Below are 13743 nucleotides of genomic sequence, written 5' to 3'. Positions count from 1 at the left end.
CTATAAACAAGGATGGGAACTGTATTTCTCTTGTGCACTGCTCTTTCCTCAGTGTACAGCCCAATGCCTAACACAGAGGATGTGTCCAATGTTAGCCACAGACTAACGTAGACAGTCTGTTAACATCTCGCAGACAGTACCCACTTATTTTTGTCTAACAGTCTCTGAAACAAGAAAATATTACATAAGGTTTTGTTATGTAGTAGTAGTTCTTAACTTCAGAAATTCCATTGTAAACTATAAAATAGAAGAAACAAATGCTTTATAGAACCATAATACCTATGTTCCTACTAATTTGAGAAAAATAAATATTAGGGTTTTAGGAGTAAATTATTATGAGCCCTCCTACATCAGACTACCATTGTTTAAAAATACTGCTTAGCCTTCAATAACTTGCTTCCTGGGCAAAGGTCTGGTAAAGTTCAACAAACTGTTAATATTACTCCCAAGTTACCATGAAAAGTTTAAACCAGACAGAAAAGTTGAATGAATAACACAATAAATAGACTATATACTGCCTAATATCAACAATTGTTAATATTTTACATTTGCTTCTCTATCACTAGTTTCTCCCCAACTCTATGTTTTTCCTGCTGAAAGTAAGTTACAGATATCATGACATTTCACTTCTAAACACTTCACTGTGCATGTCCTACCACAGTGTTTCTCAAATTTAACGTGCTTGTGAATCGCAGGGGGCAGTCTTGTTAAAAGGTAGATCTGATTCTTAGGTCAGCGTGGTACTAGCAATTGTGCCTTTCTAGAAAGCTCTCAGATGATGCCAATGCTATGCAAACACCTACCACACTCTGAGTAACAAGTTACTCAGTACAGATGTAAGTCTAAGTACAGACTTACAAGGGGGTTACATCAGGATAAACCCATCGTAAAGTCAAAATGCATTTAATGTACCTCACCCACCAAACATTATGGCTTTACCCTAACCTACCTTAAATGTGCTCAGAACACTTACATTAGATTCAGTTGAACAAAATCATCTAACACAAAGGCTATTTTATTTTATTATTATTATTATTATTATTATTATTATTATTGAGACGGAATGTCGCTCTGTTGCCCAGGCTGGAGTGCAGTGGCGCGATCATCTTGGCTCACTGCAAGCTCTGCCTCCCAGGTTCACGCCATTCTCCTGCCTCAGCCTCCTGGGTAGCTGGGACTACAGGCGCCCGCCACCACCACTACGCCCAGCTAATTTTTTGTATTTTTAGTAGAGACAGGGTTTCACCCTGTTAGCCAGGATGGGCTCGATCTCCTGACCTTGTGATCCTCCCGCCTTGGCCTCCCAAAGTGCTGGGATTACAGGCGTGAGCCACCATGTCCGGCCCACAAAGGCTATTTTATAATAAAGTGTTTAATTGCTCATGTAATTTATTGAATACAGTACACTGTAAAATGTTAGCTATTACCCATGTGGTTAAGCAGGAGCGATGGCTCACTGCCACTGCTCAGCGTTGCAAGAGTATCATACTGTATATTGCTAGCTCAGGAAATTATCAAAACTAAAATCAAAAGATCATAAGTCAAACCATCATAAGTCAGGGACCATCTGTATAAGAATATTCTCCTATATAACAATACCTTAGCTCACCTACGAAAATGAATAATTTCTTATTAGCTAATACATGATCCAGATTTTCCCTAACGTCTTTTTTTTTTTTTTTTTTTTTTGAGACAGGGTCTCACTCTGTCGCCCAGGCTACGGTGCAGTGGCGTGATCTCAGCTTACTGCAACTTCTCCCAGGCTCAAGCGATCCTCCCACCTCAGCCTCCTCAATATCTGGGACTACAGGCACGCACCACCACGCCTGGAACTTTTTGGTTTTTTTAGTGGCTGTGAGGTTTTGCCACGTTGCCCAGGCTGGTCTCAAACTCCTGAGCTCAAGTGATCTGCCCTCGTTGGCCTCCCAAAGTGCTGGGATTACAGGTGTGTGCCACTGTTTCTGGCTCCTAACATCTTTTCTAGCTTTTCTCCTTCTTACCCAAGATCAAACCAAGTTCCATGCATGGTGTTTACGGCCAATCTCAGTAATCCAGAGCAGTCTGTCCCACCTTTCTCTCCCAGCTACCCAATGACTGTAGAAGATGTGAAGTCAGTATTCTCATAAAGTATTCCACAATTTTGTGTCTAACTTATTCTTTTATCCCCCATATTTCCTGTAAATAGGGAATCCAATGGACTAAATTCAGGTTAGACATTTTTTGCTAGAATATACCACAGGTGATGGTGATAATGTCAGACTGCACTACATGAGCACGTAATACAGGCTGATCCATTTTCAGTGAAACTAGCTTTGCCCACCTGGAATAGGTGGAGACTATAAGGTCACTCCATGTTAAACTGGTTCTCCTTTTACAATGAGAATTAATCTAAGGATGCTACTTAGACACCCTAGAAATATCCTGTTCCCCAAAAACCTTTCACCTGCTGATCCTTGCCGGAATTATTTCATTGAGGGTCACAAAATGGTGATCATCTAATTCTGTTATTTCTTCTACATATATTAGCCAGCACTCTTCTGCAAAGAGCTTTCTCTCACCAACTGGGGAAGAATTAGTTCCTCCTTTAAAAAGGCAAGCTAAATTTCTTTATCAATTTTTAGAGTAATTTGCTGTAAGAGTTTCCTCCAGTGGTGGCAACTGAGGAAGGTTTCATTTGTATTTATTCAAGGCTGACAACCACAGTCTTTTTCTTGATTCTTGAATTGCCCCAAATTTGGCAGTGCAAGCCCCTTCAAACAGGCTCCTGAATCTCTTTGACATACCCTCATTAGTCTTTGAGGGTTTCCCCACATTCTGGTACAAAATATTCTTTTAACTAAAAGTTAAAAAGTAACCTACAAAAAGCCTATTATACAAGTTCTTATATTCTTCATAAAAATAATAATAGTATTAAAATGTCATATCTAATAAAGCAACTAATAAACTTTACTAACAGAGCTTCTTATTTTGTGAATAAGCACAATGACGCTGTCTAGAAAAACTCCACCCATCAACCATTAGACTGAAGGATGACCTCATATACTATATTGCTGTTAGGCACTTTTCAAGACATAAAGATAAAATCCTGCCCTCCACAAAAATGATCTATTGCAGTGAGTCTCAAAATTTAATATGCATAAAAATCACCTGAGGGCTAGAGTGCAACAGCACCATCTGGGCTCATTGCAACCTCCACCTCCTGGGTTCAAACGATTCTCCTGCCTCAGCCTCCCGAGTAGCTGGTATTACAGGCATCTACCAACATGCCTGGCTAATTTTTGTATTTTTAGTAGAGACACGGTTTCACCATGTTGGACAGGCTGGTCTCAAACTCCTGACCTCAGGTGATCCACCCGCCTCGGCCTCCCAAAGTGCTGGGATTACACTGTGAGCCACTGCACCCAGTCAGAATCACCTGAGGGATATAAAATGCAAATTCTGATTCAGTAGTTCCAGGGTGGAGTTTAAGAATTACAATTCTCACAAACTCCCCAGTGATGCCAATGCCACTGGTCCATGGTCCACACCTGGGGAGCAAGGGTTTACACGGATTCAAAAGCTCAGAGAAGAATTTTGCTCCAAGTTAGACTTTGAGTTTGGGTTCAAATATGAATGCGAATGTGTATATCCTTAAGCAGTTTCTCATTATTTTTTTCTCAAAACAATGTAATCTTCATACTTGCCAAAAATGTTTACCCAGTAGTCGTGGGAGTACACAGAAAATTACGACCTCCTTCCATTCACATTTCAGATTACCAAGTCACAGATGTGGCTGCAACTAAAACGTAACATAATTTACATGCATCTCCTCAAAGGCCAACATCATTTTGAGATATCACCAGCAAAGACTCCCAAGATGATAACAAAAGAGAATAAAGTGAGTGTCCCCCAAAAAGGAGAAAAGAGTAAAGAAATAAGATCCTGGTAGCTTCTCCCCTTCTCAACTCTGACAAAGGTGTCACAATCCAGCCACACAAATCATGGGACTCAGATTTACCTTGAGAGCATTGGCCTTCACCTGGGGCACACTGACCATCCTCTGCAGATGCTTCAGCAACATCTCCTCAGTGAGGTCATTCTCAGGCAGAAAATACTGATAGACATCATACTGCAACCTCCACCTGGAGTCCTGGTCTGTCCCAGCGTCACATGGTGGGGGATCTACGCCTCTAAAGTCAACCAACAAAATGAAACATCAGTCTCTTGTGGTGCAAGTCCCATCTATAAAAAGGAACCAAGAGCCCTAATTTCAAACATTTGCAACAATAATTACAATTTAACAGTTCACCTTTTGCAGTGGCAACAATTGGTATTCTGAAGAAAAGTAATGCACTGTTATGGACTGAATGTTTGTGTCTCCCCAAAATTAATATGCTGAGATCCTCACTCCCAGTGTGATGATATTAGGAGGTGGGACCTTTGGAAGGTAATTAGGTCATGAAGGTGAAGCCCTAATGAATCGAATTACTGCCCTCATAAAGGAGATCCCAGAGAGCCCTCTAGCCTTCTTTCTGTCATGTGTGGACACAACGACAACCCAGCAGTCTGTAACCTGGACGAGAACCTTCACCAGAACTCAACTGTGCTGGCATCCTGATCGTGGACTTCTACCCTCTAGAACCATGAGAAAGAAGTTTATAAGCCACCCAGTCTGTGCTACTTTGTTACAGCACCACAAACTAAGACAAACACCAACAGGCAAAGGTGATTACGTAACTGGATTCTGATATCAGTCAGGCCTAGAGTAATACTACAGCTCTGGTGAGACAAAAAAATTTTTTTAAAAAAAAGCTGGGTGCAGTGGCTTATGCCTGTAATCCCAGCACTTTGGGAGGCTGAAGCAGGAGGATTGCTTGAGCTAAGAAGTTCAAGACCAGCCAGGGCAACATAGAAAGACCTCATCTTTGATTAAAAAAAAAAAAAAGAAGAATATAGCAGATTTGTCATTTGTTAGCAAGTCGGGTAACCTCCATAACCCCTAGGGAAACTTTCTGTAAAATAACAGCAATTGCCCTTCTTCATAAAATTGTTAGGATTAAATGGCAAAGAACATAACAACACTCAGCACCACGGACAATGAACAGGAAGCATTCAAGTGTTCTCAAATGTTAGCTATCATTACTATTAAAGCAGAAACTGAGGCACAGCTTTAATTAAAACAATGAATCTTTATAAAAATAAAAGGATGTTTCAGGGCTACTGAGTGCTATCTATATTTAAAGTGCTTTATAAAAACCAGGATGTATTTTCAAGCTCATAATAGACTCACATCTGGCTCTTCAAATAAAAAGAGTTCACAAGAATGAAGTGGGAAAATATTAACTGTAAATGACAGTCCAAATATTAATAGTGAAGTTTAAATTACATCAATTCCCCCCAAAAATTAACTCAATTTTACTACAGAGAATTAGGGACTTGAGAGAGCTGGTCAAATCTACACAACTGTCGTCATGTATATTCTAAAAGCATTTCTCAGACATGGGAGACAGACGTACCTTGCATAGCCTAGGTTTGCTGGGGCAAACTTGATAGTCGTTTCAAAGAAATTATACTCCAAGTAAATGTTGGGATCAATATCTAAATCAAACTCCAAATTACAGCCTCCAGGGACAGGATCTGGATAAGAAATAGGGAAGTTACTAAACAGAAAATTCTTACATATCCAAATCATACTCAGAAAAACAGAACTCTATCTACTCTTACAAAAACTTCCCAAATAGAAGTTAAATATAAACGTAGAGCTTCTAGTCGTATACTATTTCATGAACTGAGGTTAAAGAGGGTAGAGTTAACTGAGGTTCAGGACCCTAGAGCAGGGCAGAGCCAAAATTTTCTGTAAAAGGCCTAATAGTATTTTAGGCTTTGTCAGTCTGATGGTCTCTGCAGTAACTACCCACCCCAGTCCCTGTGGCAGGAAAGCAGCCACAGGCAATACGTACAGGAAGAGGCATAGCTGTGTTTCAGTAAAACTTTATGTACAAAAACAGGCAGCAAGCTGGATCTGGCTCATGGTCTGTAGTTTGCCAACCTTTCCTCTAGAGTTAAAAAGATCGGCTACTGGTTGACTACTTCTGGCCAGGTTTGGAATGCAGATACACAGTGTGTATATATGTTTCAATATCATGTTGGAATCTTCCTCCAAATTCTATGCTCTTCTTTCATACTCTCCTTTTTCTGCACTTATGGATCTTTACCACACCACAAATGGTACGTATGCCAGCTGAAGCTCCTCTGTTCATAATTTTTCTTTGTGCACTGTCCTTGACGCAAGCCTTAATTAAGTCTATGGTTTCTTATCAGGTAATTAGCCTTTTGTTATAGCTAACATTTCCTATCTTCTACTCCAGTAATCTTCTGGATTCTCCCTCCTTTCCTAACTAGCGCTCCCTCTCCTTCCCTTTACCCCCAAGCTTTAAGAGTAGTCTAAATTTATTCACCTCACCTTCACTCCTCCATCCCTGTTGTGCCACTAAAGTGACTCTCATAAAGGGCCACCGCTGACTCCTACTTGCTCTAGCATACGGACACCTTCAGTCAGTTCTCTTGACCTCTCCGTAGACTGTAACTTACCACTTCCTTTTTTTTTTTTTTGAGACGGAGTCTTGCTCTATCACCCAAGCTGGAGTGAAGTGGCGCAATCTCAGCTCACTGCAACCTCTGCCCGCCGGGTTCAAGCAATTCTCCTGCCGCAGCCTCCTGAGTACCTGGGATTGTAGGCACCTGCCACCACACCTGACTAATTTTTGTATTTTTAGTAGAGATAGAGTTTCGCCATGTTGGCCAGGCTAGTCTCAAACTCTCGATTATATAAATTATACCTTCAACCTGCTTCGGCCTCCCAAAGTGCTGGGATTACAGGTGTGAGCCACCGTGCCCGGCCTGCTCCCTTTTAAAGGCAGAAACTCCAGGCTTTCTTCCTACCTTCTTGACTACTCCACAGTGTTGTGCTTATTCCTCAGGAGTTATTATCCACCAGAAACAGTGCCTGACACATAGTAGGCACTAGTAAAGTATTTGCTATGATTTTTTTGCCCTAAATATCCAAGTACATGCCTGGATAATCTCACTCACTGCCACAGCTTTTATTAACAGCTATTTAGTTGGGAATCTAATCTCACCCCTCCACTCCAGGCCCTTATTTAAATTATGTACTCTGCATTTCCATCCAAATGTCCTACAAGCATCTCAGACTGTGTCCCAAACTGAAGTCATCATCTACTCCGTCCCACCTCCCAAAACATCCAGCACCACCATAACCCTGTTCCTACACCTATTTTGTATGACTATTTCCCTGCTGCCCAAATAGGAAACCTATGCTTCCCTCTTATACTCCATAACCACCAGTCATTGTGTTGTATCAATTCCACCTTCTGGATATCTCAAATCCTGCTCCTCTTCTCCATCCCGCCTCTCATGGCCTCTGTTCAGATCCTCATTTCTCATTTTGTGCTGAGTCCTGACTCTGCTGCACCCTCTCCAATCCATCCCCACACTGCTTCTAGAGTTGGCTTTCTAAGAGATGAAATGGACTACACCATTCCTCTGCTTAAAAACTCTATGCCTCCTTAGAACCTACCTCGAAATAAAGTACAAACCTCAAATTGTATGCAAGGCCCTCCACACTCCAGCTGCAGCCACACTCACAACGTGCCATTCTCCAAATCATTTTTCTTCATGACGTCGAGCTTACTGCTTCTGCTTAGAATAACTAAACTGTTAAGGACTATGTCTTGCCTTAAGTATTACTGCTTCTCCAAGGGCTCCCTAAATGTTTTTCGAATGAATAAACATGTTCTCCTAGTCACTACCTGAGCTTTCAGTCATCGTGCTAATTCTCTTACTATAAAATATTTCTGATTATAGGCTGGGCGCAGTGGCTCATGCCTGCAATCCCAGCACTTTGGGAGGCTGAGGCGGGCGAATCACAAGGTCAGGAGTTCGAGACCAGCCTGGCCAACATGGTGAAACGCCATCTCTACTAAAAATACAAAAAATTAGCTGGGCCTGGTGGCGGGCGCCTGTAATCCCAGCTACTTGGGAGGCTGAGGCAGGAGAATCGCTTGAACCCAGGAGGCAGAGGTTGCAGTGAGCCGAGATCGCGCCACTACACTCCAGCCTGGGTGACAGTGCGAGACTCCATCTCAAAAAAAAAAATCCGATTATATAAATTATACTTGCAACAAACAATCTCAATAGGATAATTTTCCTTAAAGTTTCATGAACACATTCCATATTCCAAAGAGTAAGAGGGAGGAGAAGACAGAAGGGTTACCTCTTTCTGAGTAGGAGAGTAGGATAGCCATATTCTGGACAGGCTGTATGCCTGAAGTCCCCAAGTACCAAGTGCATGTACTCTGCTCTGGTCTAAGGATGAAAACCAGTCCACTGGCAGTGCCTGTTTCCGAGGAATTGGAAAGGAGAGTCTGCAGTCCAGAAGAAACATTGTCATGAATAGGAAGTCGACCAAAACATAAATTACCGAGCTGATCCAGTGTGCATGTCCTATTCCAAATCTTCCCAAAACAAATAGAAAAAAAAAAACCTTCCTTAAATAACCAGGGAATTCTTTTCATCTCTATGTTCACATGCCCACACATATACATGGAAAAAGCATTCTTGAAAAATATACGATTGTCTTAGTTAAGGCTGCTATAACAAAGTACCACAGGTAAGGTGGTTATAAACAACAGAAATTTATTTTCACAATTCTAGAGTCTGGTGGTTCAAGATAGGGGTGCCAACACAGTCGGGTTCTGATGAAAGCCGTCTTATAGGCTGAAGACTCCCAACTTCTTGTTGTATCCTCACATGACAGAGAAAGGGCAAGAAACATATCTGGGGTCCCTTTTATAAGGCCACTAATCCCATTCATGAGGGCTCTAAATGGGGGCCCATGACCTAATCACTTCCCAAAGACTCCACTTCCTAATATAACACACTGAGGATGAGTATTTCAACTGTGAATTTTGTGAAGACACAAACATTCTGTCTGTAAAAATAATCTTTGATCAGGAATAGCAGATGCATAGTGAAATTCCCAAGTGTTTCAATTAATTTGAATTAAGATTTACTATGTCAAATAATGTTTTATCTTAGTTTCTAAGACCACTAGGACAAAAACATGAGACCTGGCCCCAAGGAGTTCAGTTTTCGAGGTACCTTTTAAATTGTGTTATAACTGACAAACTATAAACTGTACATAAAGTATAATTTTTCTTTTTTTTTGAGATGGAGTCTCGCTCTGTCACCCAGGCTAGAGTGCAGTGGCGCGATCTCAGCTTACTACAAGCTCCGCCTCCCGGGTTCACGCCATTCTCCTGTCTCAGCCTCCCAAGTAGCTGGGACTACAGGCGCCTGCCACCACACCTGGCTAATTTTTTGTACTTTTAGTAGAGACGAGGTTTCACCGTGTTAGCCAGGATGGTCTTGATCTCCTGACCTCATGATCCGCCAGCATCAGCCTCCCAAAGTGCTGGGATTACAGGCGTGAGCCACCGTGCCCGGCCCATAAAGTATACTTTTAAGTGTTGATATACAGACACCTGTGAAACCATTACCACAATCAAAATAGCAAACGTATGCATCACCCCAAGTTTCCTTGTGCCCCTTCCTAATCCTTCCTCACACACTTCCTCTCTACCATCCCCCACTCCCATCTGCTTGGAAAGTTTTTTGAATAATAAAATGCTAAGCTAAAAGGTAACAGACTCAAGAGGTTCTATCAAAGCTAAGGAAATGGGAAGGAAAAGGTAGCAGAGTAGTTTCAATTTGATAAGCATAAGAAAGAATGACTCAAATATTAATTGATAAATGATCAAGTCAACAGTTTCAAAGAGCCAATTGCCATCACGACTCAAAAAAAAAACAAAAGTGCCACACTTTATTAGGAAGGGCACAGGAAACAGAAGCACTTCTCTTTACACAGACCACTCACTTCCTGAGCCATGTGCAGTTCTGGCCATCATCTTCTAAGTAATATAACAGTGGGAACTAAAGGCAGTCCAAGAAATAAAATGATCATTAAGGACAACTAAGACCCTTTCTGCATAGAAATCAAGGCCCAAGATGCTGCCAGCCAGGTCTGTTTTATCACTGGTGATGCTGACATCTCTTTATCCAAGTTCTGCTTCCTCAGATGTAGAAATAGGCATCACTACTACTTTGTTGAGCTTTAATGAGAATTAACCATATGGAAACCAAACACAGGGGTTCCTAACTGGGGGCCTGAAAGTCTGAGTTTCTGAAGGGCCCCATGAAATTTTATATTTATATTTGAGTCCATAGACTTGAGCAGTCTATGGCTCCAGGAGCTTAAGAACCACTGGCCTAGGACATAGTAGGCATTCAACAAATATAAATCCTTATTTCACCCATCCCTCTCTTTTCCTTCAAATGTTGTCTTGCTGTAATGTCATTAGGAAGAAACATACTGTTTGTCAATTAAAAATTGTTTTAATAGATCTAGTTAAAAAAGAGAAGAAGAAAGAACTCATCTATGTGCCATTTTACTAAGTCTCCTATGTAAGAGTCTGAATAGGAAGCTGTCTTTCGAATTCAGTGCCATAAAAAACTTGGCCTCCCCTGAGGAACTGGCATGCTCCTTCCTTTCTAAGGAAGTTATGAAATTTAACATGCTTTACCTTCTGCTTTAGCTGCAAAGAACTTGGGCAAATTCGACGTATGTGTGACATCGGTATCTCTTGTAATTAATACTATTTATTCCTTTCCTTTTTTCCTAAGCTGAATTCTTCCATTTCTAGTCTATTAACTACCCCCCCACACACACCCCACAACACACACGCACACACGTGCACAACCACATGCACACAATTTCCAAACCTCTATGGTAGGGGAAAGAAGGCAGGAATAAAAATACACAAAATAGTAAGAAAGATAGTGTGACCAATGCCTCTAATATTATATATGGGCTGGGGCGCAGTGGCTCATGCCTGCAATCCCAGCACTTTGGGATGCCCAGACAGGAGGATCACTTGCGGCCAGGAGTTCAAGACCAGCCTGGGCAACATAGCAAAACCCCATCTCTACAAAAAAAAATGTTAAAAATTAGCCAAGTGTGGTGACATGTGCCTGTAGTTCCAGGATCACTTAAGACCAGGAATTTGAGCCATGATCACACGACCACATTCCGGTGTGGGTGATGGAGTGAGATCTTATCTCTAAAAAAATAAAAATAAAAATTTTTAAAATTTACATATGAATTAGATTAAGACAGAATTGTTTACCAAATTCCAGAATATTATAATATAGGCTTAGGACAAATAAAAAGAAGTATAACTTCATACAAGTTGAAATGCATGTATTGGTCTAGGGCATCATAGAGACTAAATGCAGATAGATTGTAAAAGATTATATAAATGGCAGACTCTTCATAGCTTAAACTAACCCAGAGAATTTTAAAAACTTTCTAAGGCTGAGGTTGAGGTTAAGGGGTTTAGTGATGACATCTATAATAGAGTCCTTAATACTGCTGGAGGCATAGCACAGGGCTGGATGAACTGAGCACTATAATTTTTTCGTTGTTTGCGTGACAGAGTCCAAAGAATAAAGTTGATATTATAGGGTTCTTGGTAAAGTTCAATACTATAGCTAAACAACAATGAAAACCCATTAAACATATATTCTCAGGTAAAAATTATTAAGGCCCCACTAAAGTAAGAAAATGAAAAGGTGGGAATTCACGAAGAAAACTTGCCTGCATAGTGGTGACATTTGTCACAGGGTGCCCTTCTCCCCAGCTCAGCTCTCCATTACCCCTTTTTAGGTCAGAGACTGCCACACTCAAGAAAGGCCTGAGATACTCTCAGTCACTAACTTGAAAACATCCTATCTTGATTTTTTAAAATTTAAGACATAAGATCATAAACATAAAAGAGATAGAGATATCAAATTCTAATGCTCATACTAAATACCAGACCCCCCAAAATATAGAAATGATTTTTACTAAAATAATTCTTTGCACTTACCGGAGAAAAGGAAACAGTTGTATTCTGATACTGTGAGTGTATTTGGAAAATAAGAAAAGTCACATTGCTTGAAATATCATGCAAAATAGCTTCCTCTGGAAAGGGCCTATTGAGCTCGAAGTATCTAAATTTCCCCACAGAAAATTCAATAAGACCTACAACGAGATAAACTTTTCATTACAACACTTGTACTCTCATATCAATTTGCAGAAATCATATTCATAAATGAATGTGGAATTTAATCCTCAGAAAAACTCCTTGAGGTAAATATGGTTATTGCTCCTACTTCACTGCTAAAGACAATGTGGCTTAAAAAGTGATGCAGCCCATCCAGGGTCATCCAGCCAGTGAATGGTAGAGCTCAGAACTAAAATGCAAGAGGTATTTCAAAAGGTATGCTGAAGACAGGCTCCTGGAACCCAGAGAAACTTCCCCTCTGGTAGCAGCAATAACAATGATCTCTGGAACAGAGTCCCTGAATTTAAAGATGACAATCCTGTGGGGCTACTAACAATCATGAATGTGCTGGTGTTAAAGAACCATAACCGTCTAGTGAATTCTGAAGTCAGCGTAGCCCGAAGAGACACAGGTGGCTGCAATTTAATACCGGTGTTTACCAGCTGTGTGATTTTAGGCAAGTTCCTTAAATCCCCTTAAGCCTCAATTTCCTCATCTGTCTAATGGAGACTGCAAAGGAAGGTGAAATCAATACTGACAAAAATGTCCATTGAGCACCCACACCAGGCACTGCACATACAATTGTGAACCACAGGCATTCTGGAAAAGAGAGCTTTTGTTTGCTTAAGGATCAAACTGAGTCCATAAAAAAGATAGGTTATAACAAGAACAGTTTTTCAACACCTCCTCCAGGCCTGTCCCATCTGTCTACTTGCCTCCATGGTCTGCGTCTCACTGACTCTGTCCCCACTTCTCTGTGATGTGTTTCTGCCAGCTGCACACCAGCTCTGTCTTTTTTCAATCTAACTCTCAAATAATCCTTTAATTAGGTTGCTTTTACTCCTGTGCGGTCCTGGATTCCTACCTCACCCCCCATCCTACAGTCAGTATCTGTCTGCATGAATAGCAGAAAAGATCCCAAGTTTCACATAAGCAGTCTTGGGGGTTCAATTCTAAACAAACAGACAAAAGATTTAGATTAAATATAGATGAAAAGGAATTGATGAAAAAAGATTATAATTCACCCGAGTCCCATAGAGGAACTGTCATGTTTTATTTTAGAAGGTAATTAGAGTCAGTGGGCAGTAAAACATTTCCGATACTAAATAACTTAATAACACATTCTTATATACCATGTCCCAAGAAGGTCAATTTTCAACACTTTTTTTTTAATACGAAAGCTCCACTGGATGATTTAAAACCAAACAGAACCAAAAAAATCAAGAATGAGTAGCCTGTGGAAGAACAGCCAAAAAAAGACACAAATAATGTTAAGACTAGAATAATCTTAACCTCTATATATTTTCCCTAAGCTCTGTGATGCTACATTACATTCATAACTTAATGTTTTTTTAAAAAAAAAATGATAGAATAAAACGTTACAATTTCATTTCTAAAACTCTAGAGAAAATTGTAATAGTTTTAACAATGACAAATGAAGATAGTATATTTCCTATTTATGGAACCAGAAAGACATTTTACATTTTAAATGGACCAAACTCCAGCTGGAACAGAGGTTAAAATATTAAGGAATGGCCAATAGAATCTGGGTAGGGAAGTCTGGAAAAAGTTTGTGTGCACG

At 40.5% G+C, this 13743-nt stretch overlaps 1 protein-coding gene across 2 annotated transcripts in view; it reads right to left on the bottom strand.

The window, feature by feature from the left end:
- Positions 1 to 13743, bottom strand: part of TM7SF3 (transmembrane 7 superfamily member 3) — a 42569-nt gene that overhangs the window by 19345 nt on the left and 9481 nt on the right. For both annotated transcript variants that reach the window (XM_003828856.5, XM_055095821.2), the window contains exons 2-5: positions 11985 to 12139; positions 8273 to 8423; positions 5496 to 5616; positions 3998 to 4169 (exon numbers count right to left, since the gene is read on the bottom strand). In XM_003828856.5, the coding sequence (XP_003828904.2) occupies positions 3998 to 4169; positions 5496 to 5616; positions 8273 to 8423; positions 11985 to 12139 (599 nt within the window). The remainder of the gene's footprint in view (positions 1 to 3997; positions 4170 to 5495; positions 5617 to 8272; positions 8424 to 11984; positions 12140 to 13743) is intronic.

This window comes from Pan paniscus, chromosome 10 (assembly GCF_029289425.2).
Source record: "Pan paniscus chromosome 10, NHGRI_mPanPan1-v2.0_pri, whole genome shotgun sequence".
NCBI classification, from domain to species: domain Eukaryota; kingdom Metazoa; phylum Chordata; class Mammalia; order Primates; family Hominidae; genus Pan; species Pan paniscus.
Note: the sequence above shows the minus strand (reverse complement) of the source record. Positions and strands in the feature narration are given on the sequence as shown.